We start from the raw sequence: 21,517 nt of genomic DNA, 5'->3' as shown, positions 1-21,517 counted from the left end.
ATGTTATGATAAAATTAGGAGGTGCACCTTAATTGGATTGTTTAAGGCTGCAACCTTATAGAAACTGCATTCTATGTATAGGACGACTAACTACAAATAATTCCCAAAAAAATAGAGTCATTTACAACATCTTTAAGAAACTATAGAAATGTATTTAATGACCATTACATTGTCCTTTCATAATATTACAACGGTAAAAATGACCATTGCCAAAAAAATACAATTATGGATTCCGCCTTCGCTTCGGCTAATACTGCTTTTGTCTCGTGTTATGTCTTCTACGCTCCTCAACTGCAGGTTGTGTGAATGGAGCCAAGTCATCAACAGCAGCCTGACTACTCTCACCCACTACATTTTGTCCGCCCTTTTCTTGTACAGCTTCTTCATTAACTTCACGTTGTAACAATTCTATCCTGGCTTCTATATCTTCCATGTTGACCGGCACAAACTTAGACAATATTTCAAATGCGTTATTAACGCGACTGTACACTTCAGAGTACCACTTCTATCTAAGTGTAAGTGCCTCTGCTACTAGTCTGAATTGCACTAACTTGTAAAAACATTTTGTAGGTTAATAAACATACAAACTGATTGGCAAATACAAAACTAAAGCAATTTGTAGGTTAAAATATACATACCAAATCATCTTCATAACCTAGAGGTCTCATTATATAATGTGGTTCATGTACAGGAACCACCTCTTCTTTTTCCTGGTTACGAGGTTGCAAAATATCAATAGGTGGGTTAGTGACATTGTGTATCATAGGATGTGACACTCGGCTGTACCAAGCCTTGTACTCCTCTAAGGGCAACGCATTCGCAGTATCGAACTTCAATGTTTGTCATCATGTGATCACGACGAGATAACCAATGATGAATCTTGTCATAATTGACATCTTGCCAATCTCGTTGCCCACCATGTCTGATGGACCTCTTACCAACAGATAAAGGATTTCTTGGAATGCCCTGTTTACCTCCAAATTGGCGACAAACACGATCTGGCATATATGGCTCGGCAATATCATCAAAGATCAGAGTCGTTACATACACTGCAGTTTCGAATGCTTCATGTTTATCATATGAAATTGCCTCATCAGGCTTGAAGTACGGATACCATATTACGTGTTATATGAAGTGCAATCACACATATGACAATCAATCAATACAAAAATTACAAATACTATAATAAAATTACGTGTTATATGAAGTGCAAAAATTACGTGTTATATGAAGTGCAATCACACATATGACAATCAATCAATACAAAAATTACAAATACTATAATAAAATTGAACGTATTGAATATCAAAGTACTAACTGACCTCATTTGGTTGGAGGTTGTCTAACTCTTGTCTAATGGGAGTTATCAAATTATGTGGATTGCCATAATTATGCTTGGGTGGCTCCCACCGTTTTCCCCTTGGCATATTTGGAGATATATTATGCGGTATAGGTATCATATGCATAATATGCTCATAAAACTAGCACTGCATTATATTAAGATATGATAAGTTAAAGAAATATTTCAAAGTAGTCTAAAGTATTATGCTTATATCTATACAAAAATTAAATTTACCTGCATAAGAGTGGCAGAACCACTGAAATGTCTTCGCTTGAAAGTACAAGCTTTTCCAAGCAAACGATATAGATATGCGAGGGCTGCTGCACCCCATGCATATCTGTTAGCTTGCTCAATATGATCAAAGAATTGTAGGTAACTTGTTGGGATTGTTGCAACTGATGCAGCAGTAAAAATAGTAATGCTGATGGGGAAGACTAGATAGGCTCGAGTATATCTGACTATTTACACAGGGGATGCATCAAGTGGCAATTCCAAAAAATTAGCCTTCAACCATGAATGCTTAATGGTTGTCAAGTTGCCTTCAGTGGACTATACCCAAATTGTCCTCTATGAAGTTGCGTAGGTCACTGATAGGGCAACATGTAACAGGCTTGCCATCCACAGACAATCCTAAAATCTCGTACACATCAAATAAAGTTGGTGTCATCTCACCAATTTGAATGTTATAGTGGAAGGAATTGGTCTCTGAGCGTCACCTCTCTACATTGGTAGCAACCAATGGACGATCAATTCGACTTGGCCGAATGATAGACAGAGCACCTAACCCAGACGTATTCACTAATTAAACTTGCTCTTCAGTTAGTCGCCAATCGTTCAATTGAAATGTCTTCTAATCGATTATAATTTCTTGTTTTTCCTGAAATATAAGAAATATGACACATACAAGTCACATTATATATACACAGGTACTTCCCATATGCAATTGAAACAAACAAAATTTATTAAAATATAACAAACTTCTGGAAATAGTAGATGAATATATTCATATACCTTTCTTTCCCATATGTAATATGATGAATGCTCTGGATGAAGCTGTAGCAAGCTAGGTTCCTGAGGACCTCCGGGGTACTTCCCCTTTGGATGGACTTACCCCCCCTTTGGATGGACACGACTGATAGTGACTGAAATCAAGACAACAATAACTCATCATGCATATTAAAATGGCATTATGCATTTTTATGTACATTACTACTCTACGACAAGAATGCGATAATAAATTTACATATCCAACTATAAATGGAATTACTAACACATCTGCAATTCGTAGGTAATCTATATATGAGTAAATCATATATCACTAACAATAGAATGGGGTCGTATGTAATCCATATATCAGTAAATCATATATCAATAACAATGGAATGGGCATGAAGTATAAAAGGTAAAATTTTTGTTCTTATATGATAACTAAGACAACGTACCTATACATCTCTATACCATCTCTATACCTAGTCAAAATTTATGCTATAAGAAATATTGAATTACAAAACCCATACCCACTCATTATTACTCCATTTCATACAACTAAAAGATTGGTTAAAGGGGAAGAAATAAAAACAACAATTGTTTTTTGCTTTTAATTATAACTCAAATGTTATTTATAACAAGATACATACAACAACATCCAACAACACAGAGCAACATATAAAAATTCATATTAAGCTACTAAATTTGAAATTACAAGTCCAACATAGCATAAGTCATACATCTTCAATTAAAACAGAGGGTTCTACGTTAAGCAATAGATTTCAAATTACAGATGGATTCATTTACATACAATCACAAAACATTTCAAATTACAGATGGATTCATTTACATACAGTCACAAAAACACAAACCCATTCAACTAATAAAACCCCTAAATTTGAAGTTCTCAATAACCCTAAATTTACAAATTCGTAATTAATAGATAATACACAAACATAATAACAGCTATATATTTCAATTTACATATGGATTCCAGCCACAATACACAACCATATTCAACTACTGATTAATGAAATCCCCAAAACGAAAAATGATATAAACAACATCCAAAAGCTTAAAAAAATAATTGAAATTTCTCTTAATAATCAAAATATATTGTCATAGGCATTGTCACAATAACACATTTAACTATATTCAATTATTGATATCGATTTATAATAAAACTCCCAAATTTGAAGTTCTCAATAACCCTAAATTTACAGATTTGTAATCAATAGATAATACACAAACATAATAACAACTATATATTTCAATTTACATATGGATTTATTTTCATACAGCCACAACACAACCATATTCAACTACTGAATAACGAAATCCCCAAAACGAAAAATGATACAAACAACAAACAAAAGCTTAAAAAAATAATAGAAATCTCTCGTAATAATCAAAATATATTGTCATAGGCATTGGCACAACAACACATTTAACTATATTAAGTTACTGATATCGATTTATAATAAAACCCCCAAATTTGAAGTTCTCAATAACCCCAAATTTACAAATTCTTAAACAATAAATAATAGAAAAACATAAATCAATAATTCATGTGTATCATTCAAAAATTAAAAAAGCACCACAAACTCACAGTTATAAAAATCCAAAAAGTAAAGTTATAAAAACCTCAAATCATATAGACCTTCACTACCAATTTGGAATCCGCCAAATGCGTCAAATGTCGTTATTTCTTATCAAAATACTAGTGTCCAAATTTAAATAGTTATTTAGGTTAAAAATGTAAGAAAAATTGGAAATGAGGGGGATGAAGTATTTTCGGATGTTCTTCGACCGAAACAGCCCAAGAACAGTTCTGTTTCATTTTTTAAAAGAGCCCCAACTAATTTCGGGTGTTGAAAAACTAAAATTAGATTTTCGATTTTTCAACACCCGAAAACCCTAATTTCGGTTGTTGAACAGCCGTAACTAGAGCGGGAAGGTTAAAAGACATATTCCCATTTCTGGTTGTTGAAAAACCGAAATTTTTCTGATTTCGGTTGTTCAAATGCGAAATTAGGTAAAATTGTATTTTTTTAAAAATCTCGTTATGAAAGTGAAAAAACTGACATGGAGGTAATAACAGAAACTAAAAGGTGGATTTGTAATAACGCATAATATAACAGATATATACATAATTTTCTCAACAAAATATTATACTTGAAATGAATTAGGAGTTTTTAGACAGAGGAGAATTAAAAGAGATGCTTGAATAGTTTTGAAATTATGAATTAAGAGTTTAGAGAGAGAAGAATTAAAAGAGATGATTGGGTGATAAAAAGAAGAGACTAATTGAGAGTGTAGAGAGAGAGCGAGAGGAATTAAAAGAGATGATTTAAGAGCTTTGAGAGTGATGAAACGGAAGAGGTGAATGAAGAGATTTTAGAGAGGAGAATTAAGAGTTTGAGGGATGAAGTTTTTATAGGTCTTAGGTTTTATGAAAACAAAATAAAACCTCACCTATAATGTTCTTTAGGAAGCATTGCGACATCAGATATCTTTTTAATGGCTATAAAATCAATTTTTAACACCGCCAATAAAATTTAAATCTAGAAAAATTGGTACAGATCAAGATCGGTGAACAGTTAATTTTAGGGCGAAACTGATGGTCTAGATGATTTTGGTAATATATAATATTTTTAAAATTTAAAATCTGAATTTTTTTGCATAACCACGGCGTTCAAGCTGAGAGGATCGATTTAAAGGTTTTCCAATATCTTAATTGTATTTTTTGACGAGTTATGTAGTGAAGCTTTACTCATTTTAATAGCGCTGCATGCCTATCAAACCATTTTCCATTTTAGGTTCGAAATTCGAACTCCAGCTGCCCTCTCTTATTCTATTACTTATATTGAAGTTCTAAACCAAGAGTAAGATATAAGTAAGTCATAATAGACGGAGAAAGTAGAGAGAGAGTGGAGGAGAGAGAGGGAGAGTAGAGAGGGTTGAGGAGAGAGGGTGGAGGAGAGAGAGGGAGAGTAGAGAGAGTTGAGGAGAGAGAGTGGAGGAGAGAGGGAGAATAGAGAGAGGTGAGGAGAGAGGGTGGAGGAGAGAGTGAAGAGAAGGGGAGGAGAGAGAGTTGAGGAGAGAGAGTGGAGGAGTGGGAGAGCAAGTAGAGAGAGAGTGGAGGAGCGAGAATTCAAAACTGTTTCAACTCCAGGCCAACGCAGGTTCAGGCACCAAAAAATTACATGCCATTGACTCTCTCTCTTCCGCACACCTGCTACTCTCTCTCTTCAACGCACCTGTTATTCTCTCTCTCCAACACACCTGTTATTCACTCTCTCTCTTCAACACACCTGCTATTCACTCTCTCTCTTCAAAACACCTGCTATTCACTCTCTCTCTTCAAAACACCTGCTATTCACTCTCTCTCTTCAAAACACCTGCTATTCACTCTCTCTCTTCAAAACACCTGCTATTCACTCTCTCTCTCTGTTCTACTTCTTATTGTTGGCATGTTGCTTCTCTCATATCTCGTGCTCTAAACAGTAAAAACCCCGACTGAGAATCACATTTCGTCATTATGAGTGGGAGAGAGAGAAGGGAACAGAAAAACGAGCAGATAGCTCAAGCTCTCTCTAAGCTCCCCCATAACAAGAAATGCATCAACTGCAGCTCCCCTGTAACTACACTCCAACTCTCTCTCTCTCTCTACAACGCTTCAAATCCTCAAATATGTTTTATGGTTTTTTTGTCATCGCTTTCACTCCCACTTGTTCCACAACGCTTCGAACCCTTTAAAAGTTTTCGGGTTTTATTATAAATCTCTCTCTACAAAGCTTCAGTGCTGAAATGCTTTTCTGCGTTTTTCCCCATATTACAGGTCCCCCAATATGTATGTTGCGATTTCAGTACATTTGTGTGCATGACTTGCAGTGGAATTCAGCAAGTGTGATCCAAACAATCCCCCCCTTTTTTTTTCTCTCTCATCGTCTCCTTTCCTTTTCTTTTTTCTTTATAAAATTCATATCAATGCTATAGTTTTTGGTTCTTTTTTCCTGAGCCAGATTTTTATTCGAATTAATGTAGTTTTCCTCCATTTTTGCTGCATCGAAAAGCCGAGAGTTTACACACAGGGTGAAGTCCATCTCTATGTCCAAGTTTAGGCCTGCTAAGGTAGCTGCTCTTCCTTCAGGTGGAAACCAGGTTAGCTCAAATGGGTTCTTTTTGTTTTATTCTTTCTAAACAAAATCTCTCTTTTTTGTCATAGGCAATCCTCATAAATGCTACTTATTTTATTTCATTTTCAATTTTTTTAGACTTTATTGTTTTCTAATCCAGGTTGCGCTCAAAATTTACATGAAAAAATGGGATTTCCAGGAAAAATAAACTCCCCGAAAACAGGTATTCGCTGACATTTTTACCTGTGTAGTTTCTTATTCTTCTTCTTTTTTTCTTGTGTTCCTATTCAAATTATATACCATCCCTTACTTTGAAATAGGATATCTTCAGTAGTAAGTGTTGGTTCCCAAAAGACAAGAGAAACCAATTCATTCCCTTTTCTTGTTCAAGCTATCTTTTGGCCTTTTTATTCTATTTTATTTTTTGCTATTTGCATTTGAATTCTCATTTGTCTTAGGTGCTTATTTATCTTTGTTTTGGATTTCTCATGTTGTTTCACTAGTGATTTGGAGAATTTGCGTAAGTTCATCAAACAAGTTTATGTAGAGAAGGCTTATGCAGCAGTGGATGCTTTTGCGAGGGGAAGGACAGTAAGTTCTCATATTCATATTAATCATTGTTATAAGAACTAATAAACACTGTGAGAAAGACTTGTGTTTTTTGTTCTTTTGGCTCTAAATATGTGAATTGAAATAAGATTTGCTCAAGTGCATGCTTTTACATTATAAGTATTATTTCATCACTTGAAATATTCTTATTTTGAACCCGTCATCTATTTTTTAAGTATTATGAACTCTGTTTCAGATATTTAGTTCATATTCAAAGGAAAAAGGAAACCTCATTATACTTAGATATAGGTAATTAGATTTAATCTCTTACTTTTTAAAAGACAAATAATATGGGTCTTTTTATGTTATTTTACAGGATGAATGTGGGTGTTTTTCAGTTGATCGAATATATCTGGATGATAATTTTGATGCAAGCCGTGGATCCTTCTCATCCTACAAAGACAGTTCTTCGAATCTCAACAAATTCAAGAGATTTCCAAGCTATGTTAGCAATAAAATTGATGGAACAAATAGCCATGGCTGGTATGATATGGTTAGAGATGGGCCAAGGCCGTTCTCTAATTATTCAGAAGATGACAGCTTTGAAAGGATTAAGAGTTTCTCTTCCTATGCCGAGAAAACAGGCTTGGATCAAGCAGGTGAAAATCCTACTGGCTTTCTAAATTGGGATGGTAGGGATGATATGGCGCAGCCATCCAATAATTCTTGTGGCTTTATAGAAGAAATTCCCCAGATCCAAAGTTTTCAGGGGAATGGATATGGTAGTGGATTAAGTCAAGGCATAAATTATATTGGGTTTGGAGATGCTGGCCTGTTTAATGGCTATTGTAATTTGAACAGCCAAAGTGGAGTTTCGGTTGGTGGTTTTGCTTTGCATGGACATCATAAACAATGCCTTTTGGTTAGTTTCCTTTTTATTGACATTAAATTGTAACCTTTCGATTTTCTCATGTTATTTTGGTAGCAGCTCTGTTGAAAGAGTGTTTACACGAATGCTACCGAAAAATCTTGTTTATTTACTTATGAAGAGCCTCTATATCTTCCAGTTTCCATTGTTTATTTTATTCACTTAAAATTTTGGATCGTGTCTTCCCCTTTTTATTTTGGTCGACCCACTTTGTGGTCAAAATGTAAGTTCCTCACATTAAACATTAGGGTATAATTTAAGGTTTAGCCTTTCAAGTGGTCCCACATGCTGCTTGATAAGAAAGGACAGAGCCCCAGCTTTTCATATTTTGAGTTTTTCCATAGAAGATAGTCATTCCAACTTAATGTATTAGTTACGATCTTTGGTCAACCCAGCACATCCAACTGGAAAAGAAAAAATGCACCATTATGGTGGTCAAATTGCTTTTTATATGGGCCACTTGAACTTGACATTGTAATATTGTAGACCCAATGTTCTGACTTCTGACCACTAAGCCACGATGGTGAACCCAAATTATAGGGGTCAAAATAGATAATGCGCTTTTCTTTGTTCATGTGTGTGTATGTGCTTGTGTGCATGCATGCACATGAAACTTTTTTTTTTGGCGACTTCCAATGCGTGGAAGCATAGATGGAATAAACACAATTTGATTCTGCTCTTTGGTTGAGGGCTTAGGATGGAAAGGGTGACGAATTACACATATCGAAGTCTACGTTCTTTGCCTATTCAGAAAGCCTCACAGGTTTTCCTTCTCACCAATGTGTTTCAGTCAGCGCAACAAGACACTATGTGCAAGGAATTGGTGCTGAAAGCGCTCTTAATAATGGATGGGCAACATTTGATCTTCCTCCTCCTTTTAGCAACAACAGCTCTCTTAACAATGGTCCTGCCCATATATATGGATCTAAGGAGCCCATCAATGGAAAAACTGAAAGTATCTCAAACCCCACATTTTGTGCAAGGGAAGGTTCTGTGAACCTTGAAAGTGATAATCAGGGTTCAAATTCATCTCTCTCAGGCCCCAGTGCAGGTAATACAACTGATTGGATGAAAAACCTTTCTAAAATATGCTTTAATCAGTATACTATGGAACTCATAGTTCATTGGGCAATCACCGTCAATTGAAATGATGGATGTTGATGGTGAGAGAATGGAACCCAAAGCCGTGGTCATTTCCTATTCTGGTGGTTCCCATGTTCTCTCCATCACTATTCATAGTTTCATTAGTCGGTGATGACCTCAATAGCATTTGGTTCTATGCTCCGTGGATTTCCATATACTATTCGTTGAATTGCTCTGCTTCTAATGTTGTTTCTTTCAGCATCAGCGGTTTCCCCGGTTAACTATTCCAGTTTGTAGGCTGAAAGAGATCTGTTATTGCTTCATCTAAAACTTGGAAAATTGCTCAGCACCTCATTTTTTTGGGGAGAAACAGACATGTTCAGAAAAATAAGGAAATTGTACAAAAAGTAGGAAATATTTTGGTAGATTTTTATCTAGTCTTGATTCAGTTCCAGTTCACTAAAGTCTTATAAATTTTGTCTTATGTTATTTCTGAATGGGCTGATCTGGCTGAACCTCAGGCTAGGATGATCTGTGTGTTATTATATGACCAATTTGCACGGTTTCATATGATTTGATTGGAACAAAATGTATTCGATATCAATGATTTCACTTCAAAATGGAATGTATATGAAATTTTTTGTGTTCTTTTCTACTTGTAGCAGTGTTGGAATGCATTTGCTTCGTGCTCTTCTTATGAAGGGCAAGAAATTCAATCAGAAACTTCAAATACTATTGTTTGTTCTGATAATAGTCCTTGTATCGTCAGCACACCAGTCGCTCAGCCCTTTGAACAGGTACTATTTCTCAAAGATCATCGAGCCAGTAGGTATAAAATAGATAGGTTAATTTATTCAAAAAATATTTTTGGACTGCAATTTGATTATTCTACGTTCGCTTTATTTGTTGTTTCTTAATGAAGAACTCTTGGGGCTGCTTCATTCTCTCTGTATAGCATCTATTGAACCCATTTCCTGCTACTGCTTTTTGGAGAACCAGAATCTCAATTGTATACTTCTGAGTGGGAAGCTGATTTTGCATCTATGCCAGAATACAGGAACCAAGATGAGGTATGTTTGATATTTTCCATGATGATGACTGGGTTTAGTTTGTAAAAATGGAAAAGTATCCTGCCCACATGATGTGAACAGGTGCAAGGGTGCACAAACACCCATCCAATGGTTGAGATTTCACAAGGCCTTACTAATGGTCAATAATTTATTTCATATTTTATTTTTATTTTTTATTTAAATAAAATATTTATCTGAATTTTAGAGTGTAGGTTTATTTTTATTAATAGAACTAAATAAAAATGATTAAAAATATGTTAAATAAACAATGACCAGAGTTTAGGTTTATTTTTATAGATAGAACTAAATAAAAATGAATGAAAAATATGTTAAATTAAAAATGACCAATATACCCCTATATTTATTTTTATCAATATTTTTTATTCAGAATAATTTTTTTTTTGTTTTTATTTAATTATACTTATAAAAATGAGGCTAAAATCCAAATTCCAGATTAATATCCTTCTTGAAAAAAAATAAAAATGGAAAATAAAATTTATTTTTAGCCCTTGATGGGGATGGTTCAATCTGAACCATTAAAAGGCGCTTGTGCAATGTTTTGAGCATCCACAGCATGTGGACGCAATACGAACCCAACCCTATTAAAATTTAGGTGATCCTCTATTGTCTTCATTTTGTTGTTTTTACTGTCACTCTTGTTTATCATGACCTGTATCTCTTAATCTCATGGCTTTTGATTATATCATACCATAATGGGTCCTGAATTTATATCTTGCCTTTTGATTCCACTAGTAAAATGTTGGTACTTCTTTGAATTTGCTTCTTCCACTCAGAAGATTTGATAATATAAGGTACTCTAGCTTGAGTAGCTCATGAATTTTAGAACAAGAGCTACATCATGTTAATTTTAAACTGACAAATAGAGGTGAATATTGATTGGGAGGAAGAGTTAGGTCCCAGATGCATATGGGGTTGCTTGGTAGGATATGCCAACTTTTGATAACAAACTTTGATTTATCCCGTCGGGATGATAAAATAGTGGCCTAGGTATGACCTATGTAATAACATGTGTCACACGTGTTTAGAAGAATCCGACCCGGCAATGAACTAGGCATGAATGTCAATGTGCAAGACATAATACAGACATGATAAATCTGTGTCAACATGCATGTATGAAAAATTTTGCTTCTTGGATTTGTAGACATTGCGTGTTTACTATGTGGAAATGTGAGTCTACCCTTATGACAAACAACACATGCCTATCTGGTTTTTAGGGCACACATTACTGCATTGTAAGACACACATGTCTATTTTGTAAGTCATGAATGCCTGCACATCTTATTATTTGGACAAGTGCGTGTTTAATTTTGATCCAAATATTTGATTTTCAAGGCTAATTTTAATTAAAATCACATATTAATTCCTATAAATGGACTTGTATAAATGTATCATACTAGACTTGGCTAAATATAGGTAGGTGACTCGGATTCAAAAGATGCGGTTTCTGGTATATTTGCCTTGTAACAATAATTAAACAATTGTGTGGTAGGATCGTGAAGATAAATTTGTTAGTATTGCCTATGTCAGATTGCATGCAAAGTTAAATATCTCTATGTCATATACATATTCTCATAATTCACATAATTTTATCTTATGTATTTATCCATTTCTAATTTGGAGCACATCTTTTTGCTTACTTGTTTTTGATAAAAAAATTTAACAACTATTCACTAATAAATATTGATTTTAACATATCAATAGCTGTTTATTGTATGAATTCACACTTTGTAACCTAAATCAACAAACTTTCAGGATGTGACGGACTTTGATTTTTCCCTCAGTTTGCTCGTATTGATCTAGAGTTTGACTCTTTATCATCTTTTTGGAACATGTATAGGAGACAATTACCACAGAATGAATTCTCTTATCTGACCTAAAGAAAGACCATTGAGGGAACAAGAGGGTACAATTGTTCTTTCTTTTTGACTTTGCATAGATAGGTGTTCGTGATGTGAGATGCCTAAGTAACCATATCTATTTATTCAAATTTAAAAGAAGCGGTCCAAATGCTTGCACACTGAACTCTACTTCTTTTGGACATAATTGATGTTGCTATTGTTTGTAAGCATTGTATGATAAATTGGTAATGGCATTTCTATACAAGATTGACTAATGAAAAGTTGTTGCATTATCATTTCATTATGGTTCTCAACTATCAAATGGATGAAGTGAAGAATGTTATGAAACTGTGATTTTCAAGAAACCATGAAGAAGTGTTTGATTTTTGAATGGGTGTTCGAAATGAGCTTAACTCGTTACTGTGGCCAAATGAGGCATATCATTTACTAGTGTTAGTAATTAGAGATACTGCATCATTTCTCTGCTCTTAGGACATACGATTGATTTATTTTTCTGGTTTGTCTTTTGAAATTGAACCCAGGTGTCAGTTTCCTCTATTGATCCACCACAAAAGTCAAGGAATCAATTTGATTCTCCTGAAGACTACGTTCCAGTGCCCATCGATTTCCCTAGTGCCAGGTTGATCTCAATTCTCATAAGCTCTCCTAATTCTTTGCCAAGAAGCATCTTTGGTGATTACTGAGACATGGATTCAGGCAATAAGTGAAATGTATTTTATGTTTCAAGTAGTTTTTTAAATGGTGTTTTAAGAAAAATTTCCTCAACAGATGTAACTTACATAATTTCCTCAACAGATGTAACTTACATTTGCATGATCTCCCATTCCATTTGGATAACCTCTCCTTATATGAAACTTCACTAACTGGTGCTATATGTGGTCTATTTGTAAAGAAAATATGCAATAGAAGCTAGAACACATGCATGCTACATTTTATGTTTATGTATGAAAGGAAGCATACATAAATGAGTAGAAGTTCCCCTAAATACCATTTTCTTTGTTCCTACTAATCTATTACTTAATTACTCTCACCACAAAATGAAAAAAGTGAGAAAATAGAATACATACCGGTGAGACTATTTCAGGTATCCTAATTCAGTTTCTCATTGCGGATCAGTATTGGCCCCTGGGAATAATAAAGTAGTGGCGGCACATGAGATGCTGCATCCCAGACCACCTTATGTGGACCGCGAATGCCATCCCAAACCTACTATTCTGGGGTTTCTTTGTTACCATATGCCACTTACTCTGCATCTCTTGATAAATGTGTGTGAGTTACTGCCTCCTTTCTAGAATCCCTGGTTTGCTCAAACAAAGCCTGGCTTAAAAAATTGGGAACTATGTTAACTGTATCTCCTCTCCCAAACACAACATGACTGAATGCCCTCATACATGCAACATTTTAAATATTATATATTCCTCCTGATTTTGTCGGCCATCTTCTTTTCCTTAACTGATCCTTAATCTCTTGAATCTTTACCTTGTGTGGTGTTGTTTAGATAATCTCATCAGATTCTACCATGATGGTCCCATCCAGATATTTTGGGGTGTCATGGAGCTGCTTTTGCCATATGCCTCGATATCACATTGTACTTTTCTGATATGAATACGGTGTTGTGGGATGCATGATAATCAGTAATAGAACAGCTTTTAATCTCCATATATTATAAGTTCTTTATAATCATAGTTCTGTAAGGCAGAATCCATATGTGTTAGCATACATGATAATTAAAATAAATCACATGCAGGATTTAAGATCTCATTGTAATGGAGTTCTGCAAAAAGATTTAAAAAATCTACTCCAACAAATTTGTATGCTGGAACATGTTCTTTTTATTTTTCTTATGATGTCCAACATATTTTGCATTATAGCTCTAAGGATTAGATTTTATGACTACATGTAATTATTTGGTATAAACCAATGGTTTAAAAAATGGATCGGTGCCCCAGATCGGGCACCCCAAAAACCCATCCGGATCGGGGAATCGGTGATCTGCATCGTGAATCGACCGAATCGGTCGGATTAAGCCTTAAAAGAAATCCAAAAAAATTATGAAAATTCATTATAAATGTTGTTTTTTAGGAATCCAATAAGAAATCGAGGTACTACATTATTAACTTTCATTTTTTCATCAATATGCGAATATTGAGGTGTTCTTTCTCTGTATGAACTTATTTTAACCATTAAATTTACATCACACAAAAGAAAAATCATAGAATTATCATGGATGAAGTATATAATCATAAATGGACTACAATAAAGAATGGTTTAAATTGATGAAAAATGGCCTCCAAAATCTCAAATCCTAATTCGTTAAAAAAAAAACCCAAATTATTACAACCTTAATAGAGTTTTTATGTTTTATTTGAGTAGGTAAATTTAAATTTTTTTTGTGAAGATACGGGTGGTGAGCACCCAATTATTATTTTTAAATTTTTTTTTTTTATCATATAATTTAATTACCACCGTCGGGCGTACACCGTTGGGCACACCATCGTAGCTTTTTACTTTTAAAGTCAAACTTTTATTAAAACCTCATGTGTTAGTAAAAGGCAAAGGTGTATTACACATGGTAATTATCACATTATTAAAGTGCTTTTAATGGAGGTTTTAATAATGTAATTATCACATTATACAATGTTTTAATAATTCCCACAAGTAAACGTCTGGGTGGGAATAGCAGAAAAGGAGGTGATAACGGTTGCGTGACTTGCGTCTTGAACATTAAAAAACCAGAAGTGACATTACCGCCATGGTCATGGACTGAGTGCTTGTGGGAATTATCCCATATCGAAACTTTAATAGAAGAGTTACATGGTATAAAGTGCTTGTGGCGGGTGTATGCTAATGTTAACTTGTTGGTAGGTTTGACACGCGTGCACCGCATGTGAAGCTCTTGTGAGTGACGTATAATGATCCCGTGAAACGCGGTTGACATCGCGGGCATCAAATATGCCTCCCAATTTTTTTAAAAATTTTGAGCTTACCCTTACCCATTGAAATCGCCCTTGTCACTGTAGCGACTCACCGAGTTATCGCTACGACTAGCCGGTTCGCCTGGGTCTAATCGGCCGATTCCATGCCGACTCATCGATTTTTAAACCACTGGTATAAACGACTGACTTCTAAAATGGTTGATACTGGTAACTTCTTTATGTCAAAAAACTCATGCTTTCATGCTGTTTGTGACAGCCAAGGAAACCAGGACAATGCTGTAGAAACTATGGACCCTTCGCCCTGCCTCTTGATGGCCTAGCTAGTCTATCACTGAGTTCAAGCTCACAAACTAAAGTTCCAATTGGCGAAGAGTTGACAAGTCGCAACCCTTTGACTGATCTGCATGCTAAGGAGTTCTGGTATAACTCTCTGTCTCTCTTTCTCTCTCTCTGCATACTTGTGTATGTTTGCATATTCATGTTTCTTGTATACTTGTGTTTCTTGCATACCAGTGATATAAATTTTAGTGGCTGTCGTAATCTGGGTCTCATGACAGACATTAAACTTTTTTGAAATCTTTTTATCGGTTTCTCTCTTTTCTCCTCTCTTGGTTGTAAGATATAACTTTGATAGAGAGGGGGTCAAGTTAGTGCGATGCCCATAGTTTAGTAACAGGTCTCACTAGTATGATGGCTGCTGTGGATGGATGGTATATTTCTCTTAGAGGAGGTTAAGAGGATTCCGTCTTTGTAGAGATGGGGAGAGCTCTTAGCAAGATCCTTCTATCATGCATTGGTAGGTGAACGGTGGATTGCCCCTTTGCAAACTAGTTTGGCATAATCAATATGGATCTATTTATGTGTAGGGAAGGTTGCAAATTGTTGGATCATCGATTTCTCCATCGTAACTATGCTAGTGCAGTATGATACTTTGTGCTAGATCTCTTTGGGATGGTTGGACTACACCGCCTTCAATGGCATGCTTGATCTGTTACTCAACCCGGGATCTCAGATAGAACTTGGATATTGAGGCAGTTACGTTTTAATTCTATTGCCATCATATGGGGGATTTTTAAGGAATGCAGTAGTCAGATATTCAAAGGTCAGAGCATTCGCAAGGTTGTTCTTCAAGCACAAATAAGAAACCATGACGTTACTATGAGGTAGTGCACACCACTGATAGAGTCATTGAAGCTGAAATTTGATGGGTGCCTAAGGGTAATCGAAGGCAGGGGGCATGGAAAGGACGCCAATGTGACCATTACACCATTCTAACTCTTCCTATGCAGACACATTAGCTTTGCATGAAGAATTGAAATGCTGCTCCCATAATGATGGGACGATCATCATTGAAGGCAATTGCCCAAGTGTCATTGAATGAGCTAGTAGATTAGTCTCTCACCCCTTGGTTCATGGCTATATCTTTAATGAAATTGCATATGCATGTTCCTTCTTATCTATATATTGTTTCATGATGTTATGGGGGAAGCTAATCTTGAGTCTGACGTACTTGCTAATGGTGGTGTGTCTCGTGATAGTTTATGGGTAGTGGCAGATAATTTCCATCATCGCGATGCTGACTCACCATCTCGTAGATGCATACATCTTGCTATTTGTTATTTTCTAATTCATTTTAATAAGTTTGCAAGTTATTGATATTAAAAGAAGCAACTCAACTTTAAGGTTAACATCTTCAAAAAAAGAAAAAGAAAAAAAGAAGTTACTCAACTTTGTAATGTGATTTCGATGTTTCTTAATGTGTAATGCAGGTACCAGTTCTAATGCTCCAACTCAGTTGGTGAAAGTAAGTATTATCTTGCCTACATATTATGGAACCAAGAGCAGTTTGTCAGTAATGTGTAAAATGGCAGGTAAGGCTTTGACTGTTATGTTTAAAGGGAAATTGTTTCATAATCTGGATGTTGGACACCTGGGGTGGACATATATCTTGAAAGAGTACTTTGTTTACCCTATTTTATTTTTTTTCCTCTTTGAATGCAGAAGGCTTTGTAAGATACTTGAAAGGACAATGAGGTAGACCCCTTGGGGCTAGATTACCCCTCCTCTCTCTCAAATTAGATCCTCATATCCAGAAAAAACTCTAGGGAAAAGTCTACATGCGGGTCTACCCACATCTAAAATATATGTAACTTGCATTCTCAATTATCCGATCAAAATGAATGGTTAAGATAGCGATAGCTTTCATCACATTTTTATGTTTAGATTATTATTTTTATATAGATTATTTTGATATGAAATTTGGGGTGTGCTCATTCTTGTAGGGGCACGCCCAACATGAATAACAGAAAATAAGTCCACTTGGTTTCAGACTTAGCGCAACCCAAAGTCATCAGTCCCTTTCGTTCGCACAACATTGAATCCTCAATGGTGATTGCTAAATCCTCTTTGAATCCCATTCAACTTGTTTCACTCAAACCTTGAAATTTAGACTTTGGAAATAACTTTTAGTTTCCTAGTCCTTCAATCTCATGCTTGAATGGTAAGTTCACTGGGATTTTCCTTGAAAAAATGATAATTCTTAATTTATGATTCGACAGGGGTTACTGCCTTAGAGTATTGTGCCTAAGTGAGGTGTGAGTGCCTCACTTGGCTATTAAAAGAGATGAGTAATCATTCTATTTTTCGATAGTCCTTTTTAGTTGAAATCTGGAGTTATTCTTGAGGGATTAAATATGTCCTAAGCTTAGTTGTGGTGCTTGAGTTGGGTTAAACTCTGACCTGGGAAGAACTATGGAGTTAATACAAGATGATGATGTGGCATATTGGGGTTCATTATATAATATCATGACCTCATCTAGTGCCCCTATTGTATTTCCATTATCAAACGAGACAACCTTTATCGATTTGTTGGATGAGTTTACAACAATTGCGCCTTCATGAATGTAGAATGAGTCTTCGCGGTGGACCTCTGTGGTGAAGATGGGCTTTGTGCTGCTGCTACTTCTGCTTCACCAATTGTTCTCTCTCTAAACTCAATTCCCGCGAAGAAGGTCCCCCTCTTATAGCTTGGAGTGCTTTTATGGATTGGTTGAATTAGATAAGCTTCTTGATCATTTGTTGTTCTTGAGCGTTTCATCCTTCAAATCAATGTTTGATGATGCCTTGAGAGAGATTTGGCAGGTTACAAGAAATCACATTCCAATTTGAACTATTTAAAATTGAAATTCAAATGTTAACAAGGCTTCTCAATTTTGTGATCCGATGCTTCATGCATGGATCGCTTTCAAAAGATTGTGATTTTGATTTAAAACCTTGTATAGGATAATAGATCACAGTTTGCGGATCATTGTAATCAAATTTCAAACCACGTTGAATTGAATTGGATTGAACTTTCATGGTATTGAATTTATGTTGGTCCTTATTAGCTCATAATCCCAATAGCTACGGCCACTAATCGAAAAGCATTGATCCCTTCTTGCGAGCTAATTTCCCCTCAAAACAATGAGTTTATCTTTCATCCAATTGTTTATATTATTTGAACAAGAGCCTCCCGAAGTGGGAAAAGAGCATGGGCTTAATTCGTTAGCGCATAACGATTTGCAACACTCCATCCTAAGTTCAATTCCTACAAAGGGCAGCAGTCCTCTCCCCATTGTCTCACCCAAAAAAAAGAGCATCTAGAAGTCTTCCCGTTGCATCATGCCTCAAACTATTTTGAGGTTGTTTTGATAGAAATGAGTTTTGGTGCCAGTTCCTGTGTATCAACCCTAACAACAACCTTAAAATTTCTTTCTTTCCGATTACACTTCTATTCAAGTGTCACAAAACACACCGAAACGGTAACATGTTTGTCTTTGTCCTTTCTACAAAGACACATAAATAAACCCCTATTCCATTTAATCCCACAATAAAAAAACAATGTTTTGCTTTCAATTGCATTTAATGCTAGTCAATTATACACCTACACAGTTTACACAAGGAGAAAGTTTATATAATGGCGAGGCTCTAAACAATCCAATTAAGGCGCACCTCAAAAATTTCACTAAAAGAGGTTGTTTCGATCCCAAATATCCTCAAATTGATCATTGAAACCTTAAAGTGCAAGGACATAAGAAAAAAATGAATTTCAAGTTTTGTAAATAGTGCATCTTGTAATGCATTTTTGGACCTTCAATTTTCAAGATTTCAAGTTTCATAGATGTGCTCGATATAAACTATTTTTGAAGCTTTAAATTTTATAATTAGATGTGAAAATATATTTTAAGGCTATCACAAAGATTTCCAATATTGAAACCACATTTTTTGACACTAATTGAAGGTGCATTTTATTTTGATTCTTTAGAGCTCAACTCTGTACAAACCGCACCCTTCACATAAACACGCCATAATGCATTTAGGACACTTGTAAAATATATAATATGACATACCCAAACTTATCCATCATAACTAATACATTACACTAACAGGTCTCCAAGTAATAGGCCATTGTGCCGGAGAAAAGCATCCGGGGAAGGTTCCCTCCCACGAAATTCAACAAAAACCTGAAACGTTTGCATAAATACAAATAAGTTAAAACGAATGGAGAAGACCCCAAGTTCACAAGAACTACCATGAAAAAAACTAGCACAAATATCGCCTGAGCAGATAATGAGAAAATCACTAGCACCAAGAAAATGCCCATGTTCACATATTCAGGGTTGGGAAAGTATGTTAATTGTTTGTAGCACCATGATTATGAAAGAATACAACAAAATTCATAACTAATAAATCAACTCACGTAGAAATTAATTTCAAGGGCCTTATAAGTGAGTATCTCGACTTATGCACTTAATAAGCTCAATTAGAAGCAACATTAAACTAACAGATCAGATACGTCAACATTATTTTCTTTATATAATTCATGTGTAAACATTACTTTTATTTTGGGAACAACTGATTGTGTGTAGACAAAATTTACAATATCCAATATCATTATCATCATCATCCGATCCTTATCCCAACTATTTTTTTTGTGGGGGGGGGGAGGGGGGAGGGGGGAGGGCGGGCACATGAATCATGTTACGCCATTGTGCTTTATCAGGGGCTATTCCCCCAGTTGAACCATAAGTTACCTCATCTTTTCTCACTACTTTCATCCATGTCCTTTAGGGTCTTTCCCTTGACCTTTTAGAGCCTTCCACTTGAACCACATTACCCCTCCGAACTAATGCTGTTTTAGGTTGATGTTGCATGTGACTAGACCACTTAAGTCTACTTTCCATCATTTTATCTTATATTGGAGTGACCTCTAAGTTTCCTCAAATATATTCATCGAATTACATCCATCCTTGTCTTGCTACTCATCTCTCTCCACATCTTTATCACAATTATAATTTCTCTTTAGATCATCATCATCATCATTCGAGCTTTATCCCAACTATTTAGGGTCGGCTACACGTATCATGTTATGCCATTCCGCTCTATCAAGGGCTACATTCTCAGTCAAATTATAAGTCACCATATCTCTTCTCATTGCTTCTATTCATATCCATTTGAACCTTCCCCTTGCCCTTTTAGAGCCTTCATCTTATATCGAATAACCCTTCGTAACTGGTGTTCTTCTAAGTCAATGCTGCACATGGCCAGACCATCTATATCTTATCAATCAAAGCTATGTCATCCATAAGGAAAATACACTAAGACAACTCATCCTATAGATGCCTAATTAACTTGTCTGTAACCAAAGCAAGAAGATATGTGTTCAATGCTGACCCCTTGGTGTAGGCCTCCTGTCATTGAAAAATTACTTATGCATCCGGTAATTATACTCACACTAGTTAGCGTTCCTTTGTACATATTCCTCACCATGTCAATATATCCTCTAGAGACTCCTTTCTTTCCCAACATCTACCAAATTAACTCTCTAGGTACCTTATCATATGCTTTTTCTAAATCAATAAAGACCATGTGAAGGTCGTTTATTTATCTCTAAACTTCTCAATCAATTGTTTTAAGTGGGAAAATAACCTAAATGGTTGACCTTTCTAGCATAAAACCGGATTGATTTTCTGATAAACTCTTTCTTTTTTTAGTCTTTGCTTAATCACTCTCTCTTGCAACTTCATAATGTCACTCATAACTTTGTTCCCTTGATAGTTCGTACAACTTTGTATATCTCCTTTATTTTTGGAAATAGGTACCACAATACCTTTTCTCCATTCATCTGGAATTTTCTTTGTCCTGAAGATCTTATTGAACATGTCAATCTCTCCCATGCACTTCCAAACCTATGTTGGTATACCAGATGATCCTAAAGCCTTTCCTATCTCCATCTTTCACAAAGCTTCTTTCACTTTAGGTATATCCTAATCCTATGAATATATCTATGACTTCCAACCTCAATTATGTCAAGGTTCTTCCCAATGTTGTTGTGCTCCAAGAGTGGTTGTCATTTAACGATTTTGAAAATAAATTCGTCACCATCCATTGACCACATCATCCTTCATCAAGACCCTTGTACCCTTAATCTTAATGCATTTAATATGATCTAGATCCCTATACATCCTCTCTATCAGTTTTGCTAGTTTGAAGACGCCTTTTCACTTTATCTAACCCTAATTTATTATAAGATCATCACATGCCTTAAGCTTAGCCTTTCTATTT

The 21,517-nt window shown here is 35.4% G+C and overlaps 1 protein-coding gene, 1 long non-coding RNA gene and 1 pseudogene across 3 annotated transcripts in view; 2 read left to right on the top strand and 1 right to left on the bottom strand.

Moving 5' to 3' along the window:
- The first annotated feature begins 5,512 nt into the window (after positions 1 to 5,512).
- LOC148779218 (uncharacterized) lies at positions 5,513 to 6,496 on the top strand. Its single transcript, XR_016046707.1, has 3 exons — positions 5,513 to 5,969; positions 6,171 to 6,236; positions 6,406 to 6,496. It is a non-coding gene; the product is annotated as an uncharacterized LOC148779218 (long non-coding RNA).
- Positions 6,497 to 6,654: 158 nt separating this feature from the next.
- On the top strand, positions 6,655 to 17,122 carry LOC110008291 (uncharacterized). Its single transcript, XM_088856615.1, has 10 exons — positions 6,655 to 6,691; positions 6,789 to 6,798; positions 6,927 to 7,059; positions 7,394 to 7,939; positions 8,736 to 8,996; positions 9,694 to 9,825; positions 9,951 to 10,098; positions 12,500 to 12,597; positions 15,171 to 15,334; positions 16,684 to 17,122. The coding sequence occupies exons 1-5, from the start codon at positions 6,655 to 6,657 to the stop codon at positions 8,940 to 8,942; spliced, it is 933 nt and encodes a 310-aa protein (XP_088712741.1). The 3' UTR covers positions 8,943 to 8,996; positions 9,694 to 9,825; positions 9,951 to 10,098; positions 12,500 to 12,597; positions 15,171 to 15,334; positions 16,684 to 17,122.
- Positions 17,123 to 19,173: 2,051 nt separating this feature from the next.
- LOC18446433 (organellar oligopeptidase A, chloroplastic/mitochondrial-like) overlaps positions 19,174 to 21,517 on the bottom strand; it is a 66,756-nt pseudogene continuing 64,412 nt past the window's right edge. The window contains exon 17 of the transcript XR_016048181.1: positions 19,174 to 19,416. The product of XR_016048181.1 is annotated as an organellar oligopeptidase A, chloroplastic/mitochondrial-like (transcript). The remainder of the gene's footprint in view (positions 19,417 to 21,517) is intronic.

The sequence above is a fragment of the Amborella trichopoda genome, chromosome 13 (assembly GCF_054954075.1).
Source record: "Amborella trichopoda isolate Santa Cruz 75 chromosome 13, AtrichopodaSantaCruz75HAP2 v2.0, whole genome shotgun sequence".
Taxonomy (NCBI): Eukaryota; Viridiplantae; Streptophyta; class Magnoliopsida; order Amborellales; family Amborellaceae; genus Amborella; species Amborella trichopoda.
This window is presented reverse-complemented; position numbering and strand designations above follow the sequence as displayed.

What these genes read in the sequence shown, in the direction of transcription:
- LOC110008291 (XM_088856615.1), top strand. Translation starts at nt 6,655, where the DNA reads ATGGGATTTCCAGGAAAAATAAACTCCCCGAAAACAG. An exon ending in CTTTTGCGAGGGGAAGGACA is followed by an intron (nt 7,060 to 7,393) that starts GTAAGTTCTCAT and finishes GTTATTTTACAG; the next exon opens with GATGAATGTGGGTGTTTTTC. An exon ending in ATCATAAACAATGCCTTTTG is followed by an intron (nt 7,940 to 8,735) that starts GTTAGTTTCCTT and finishes AATGTGTTTCAG; the next exon opens with TCAGCGCAACAAGACACTAT.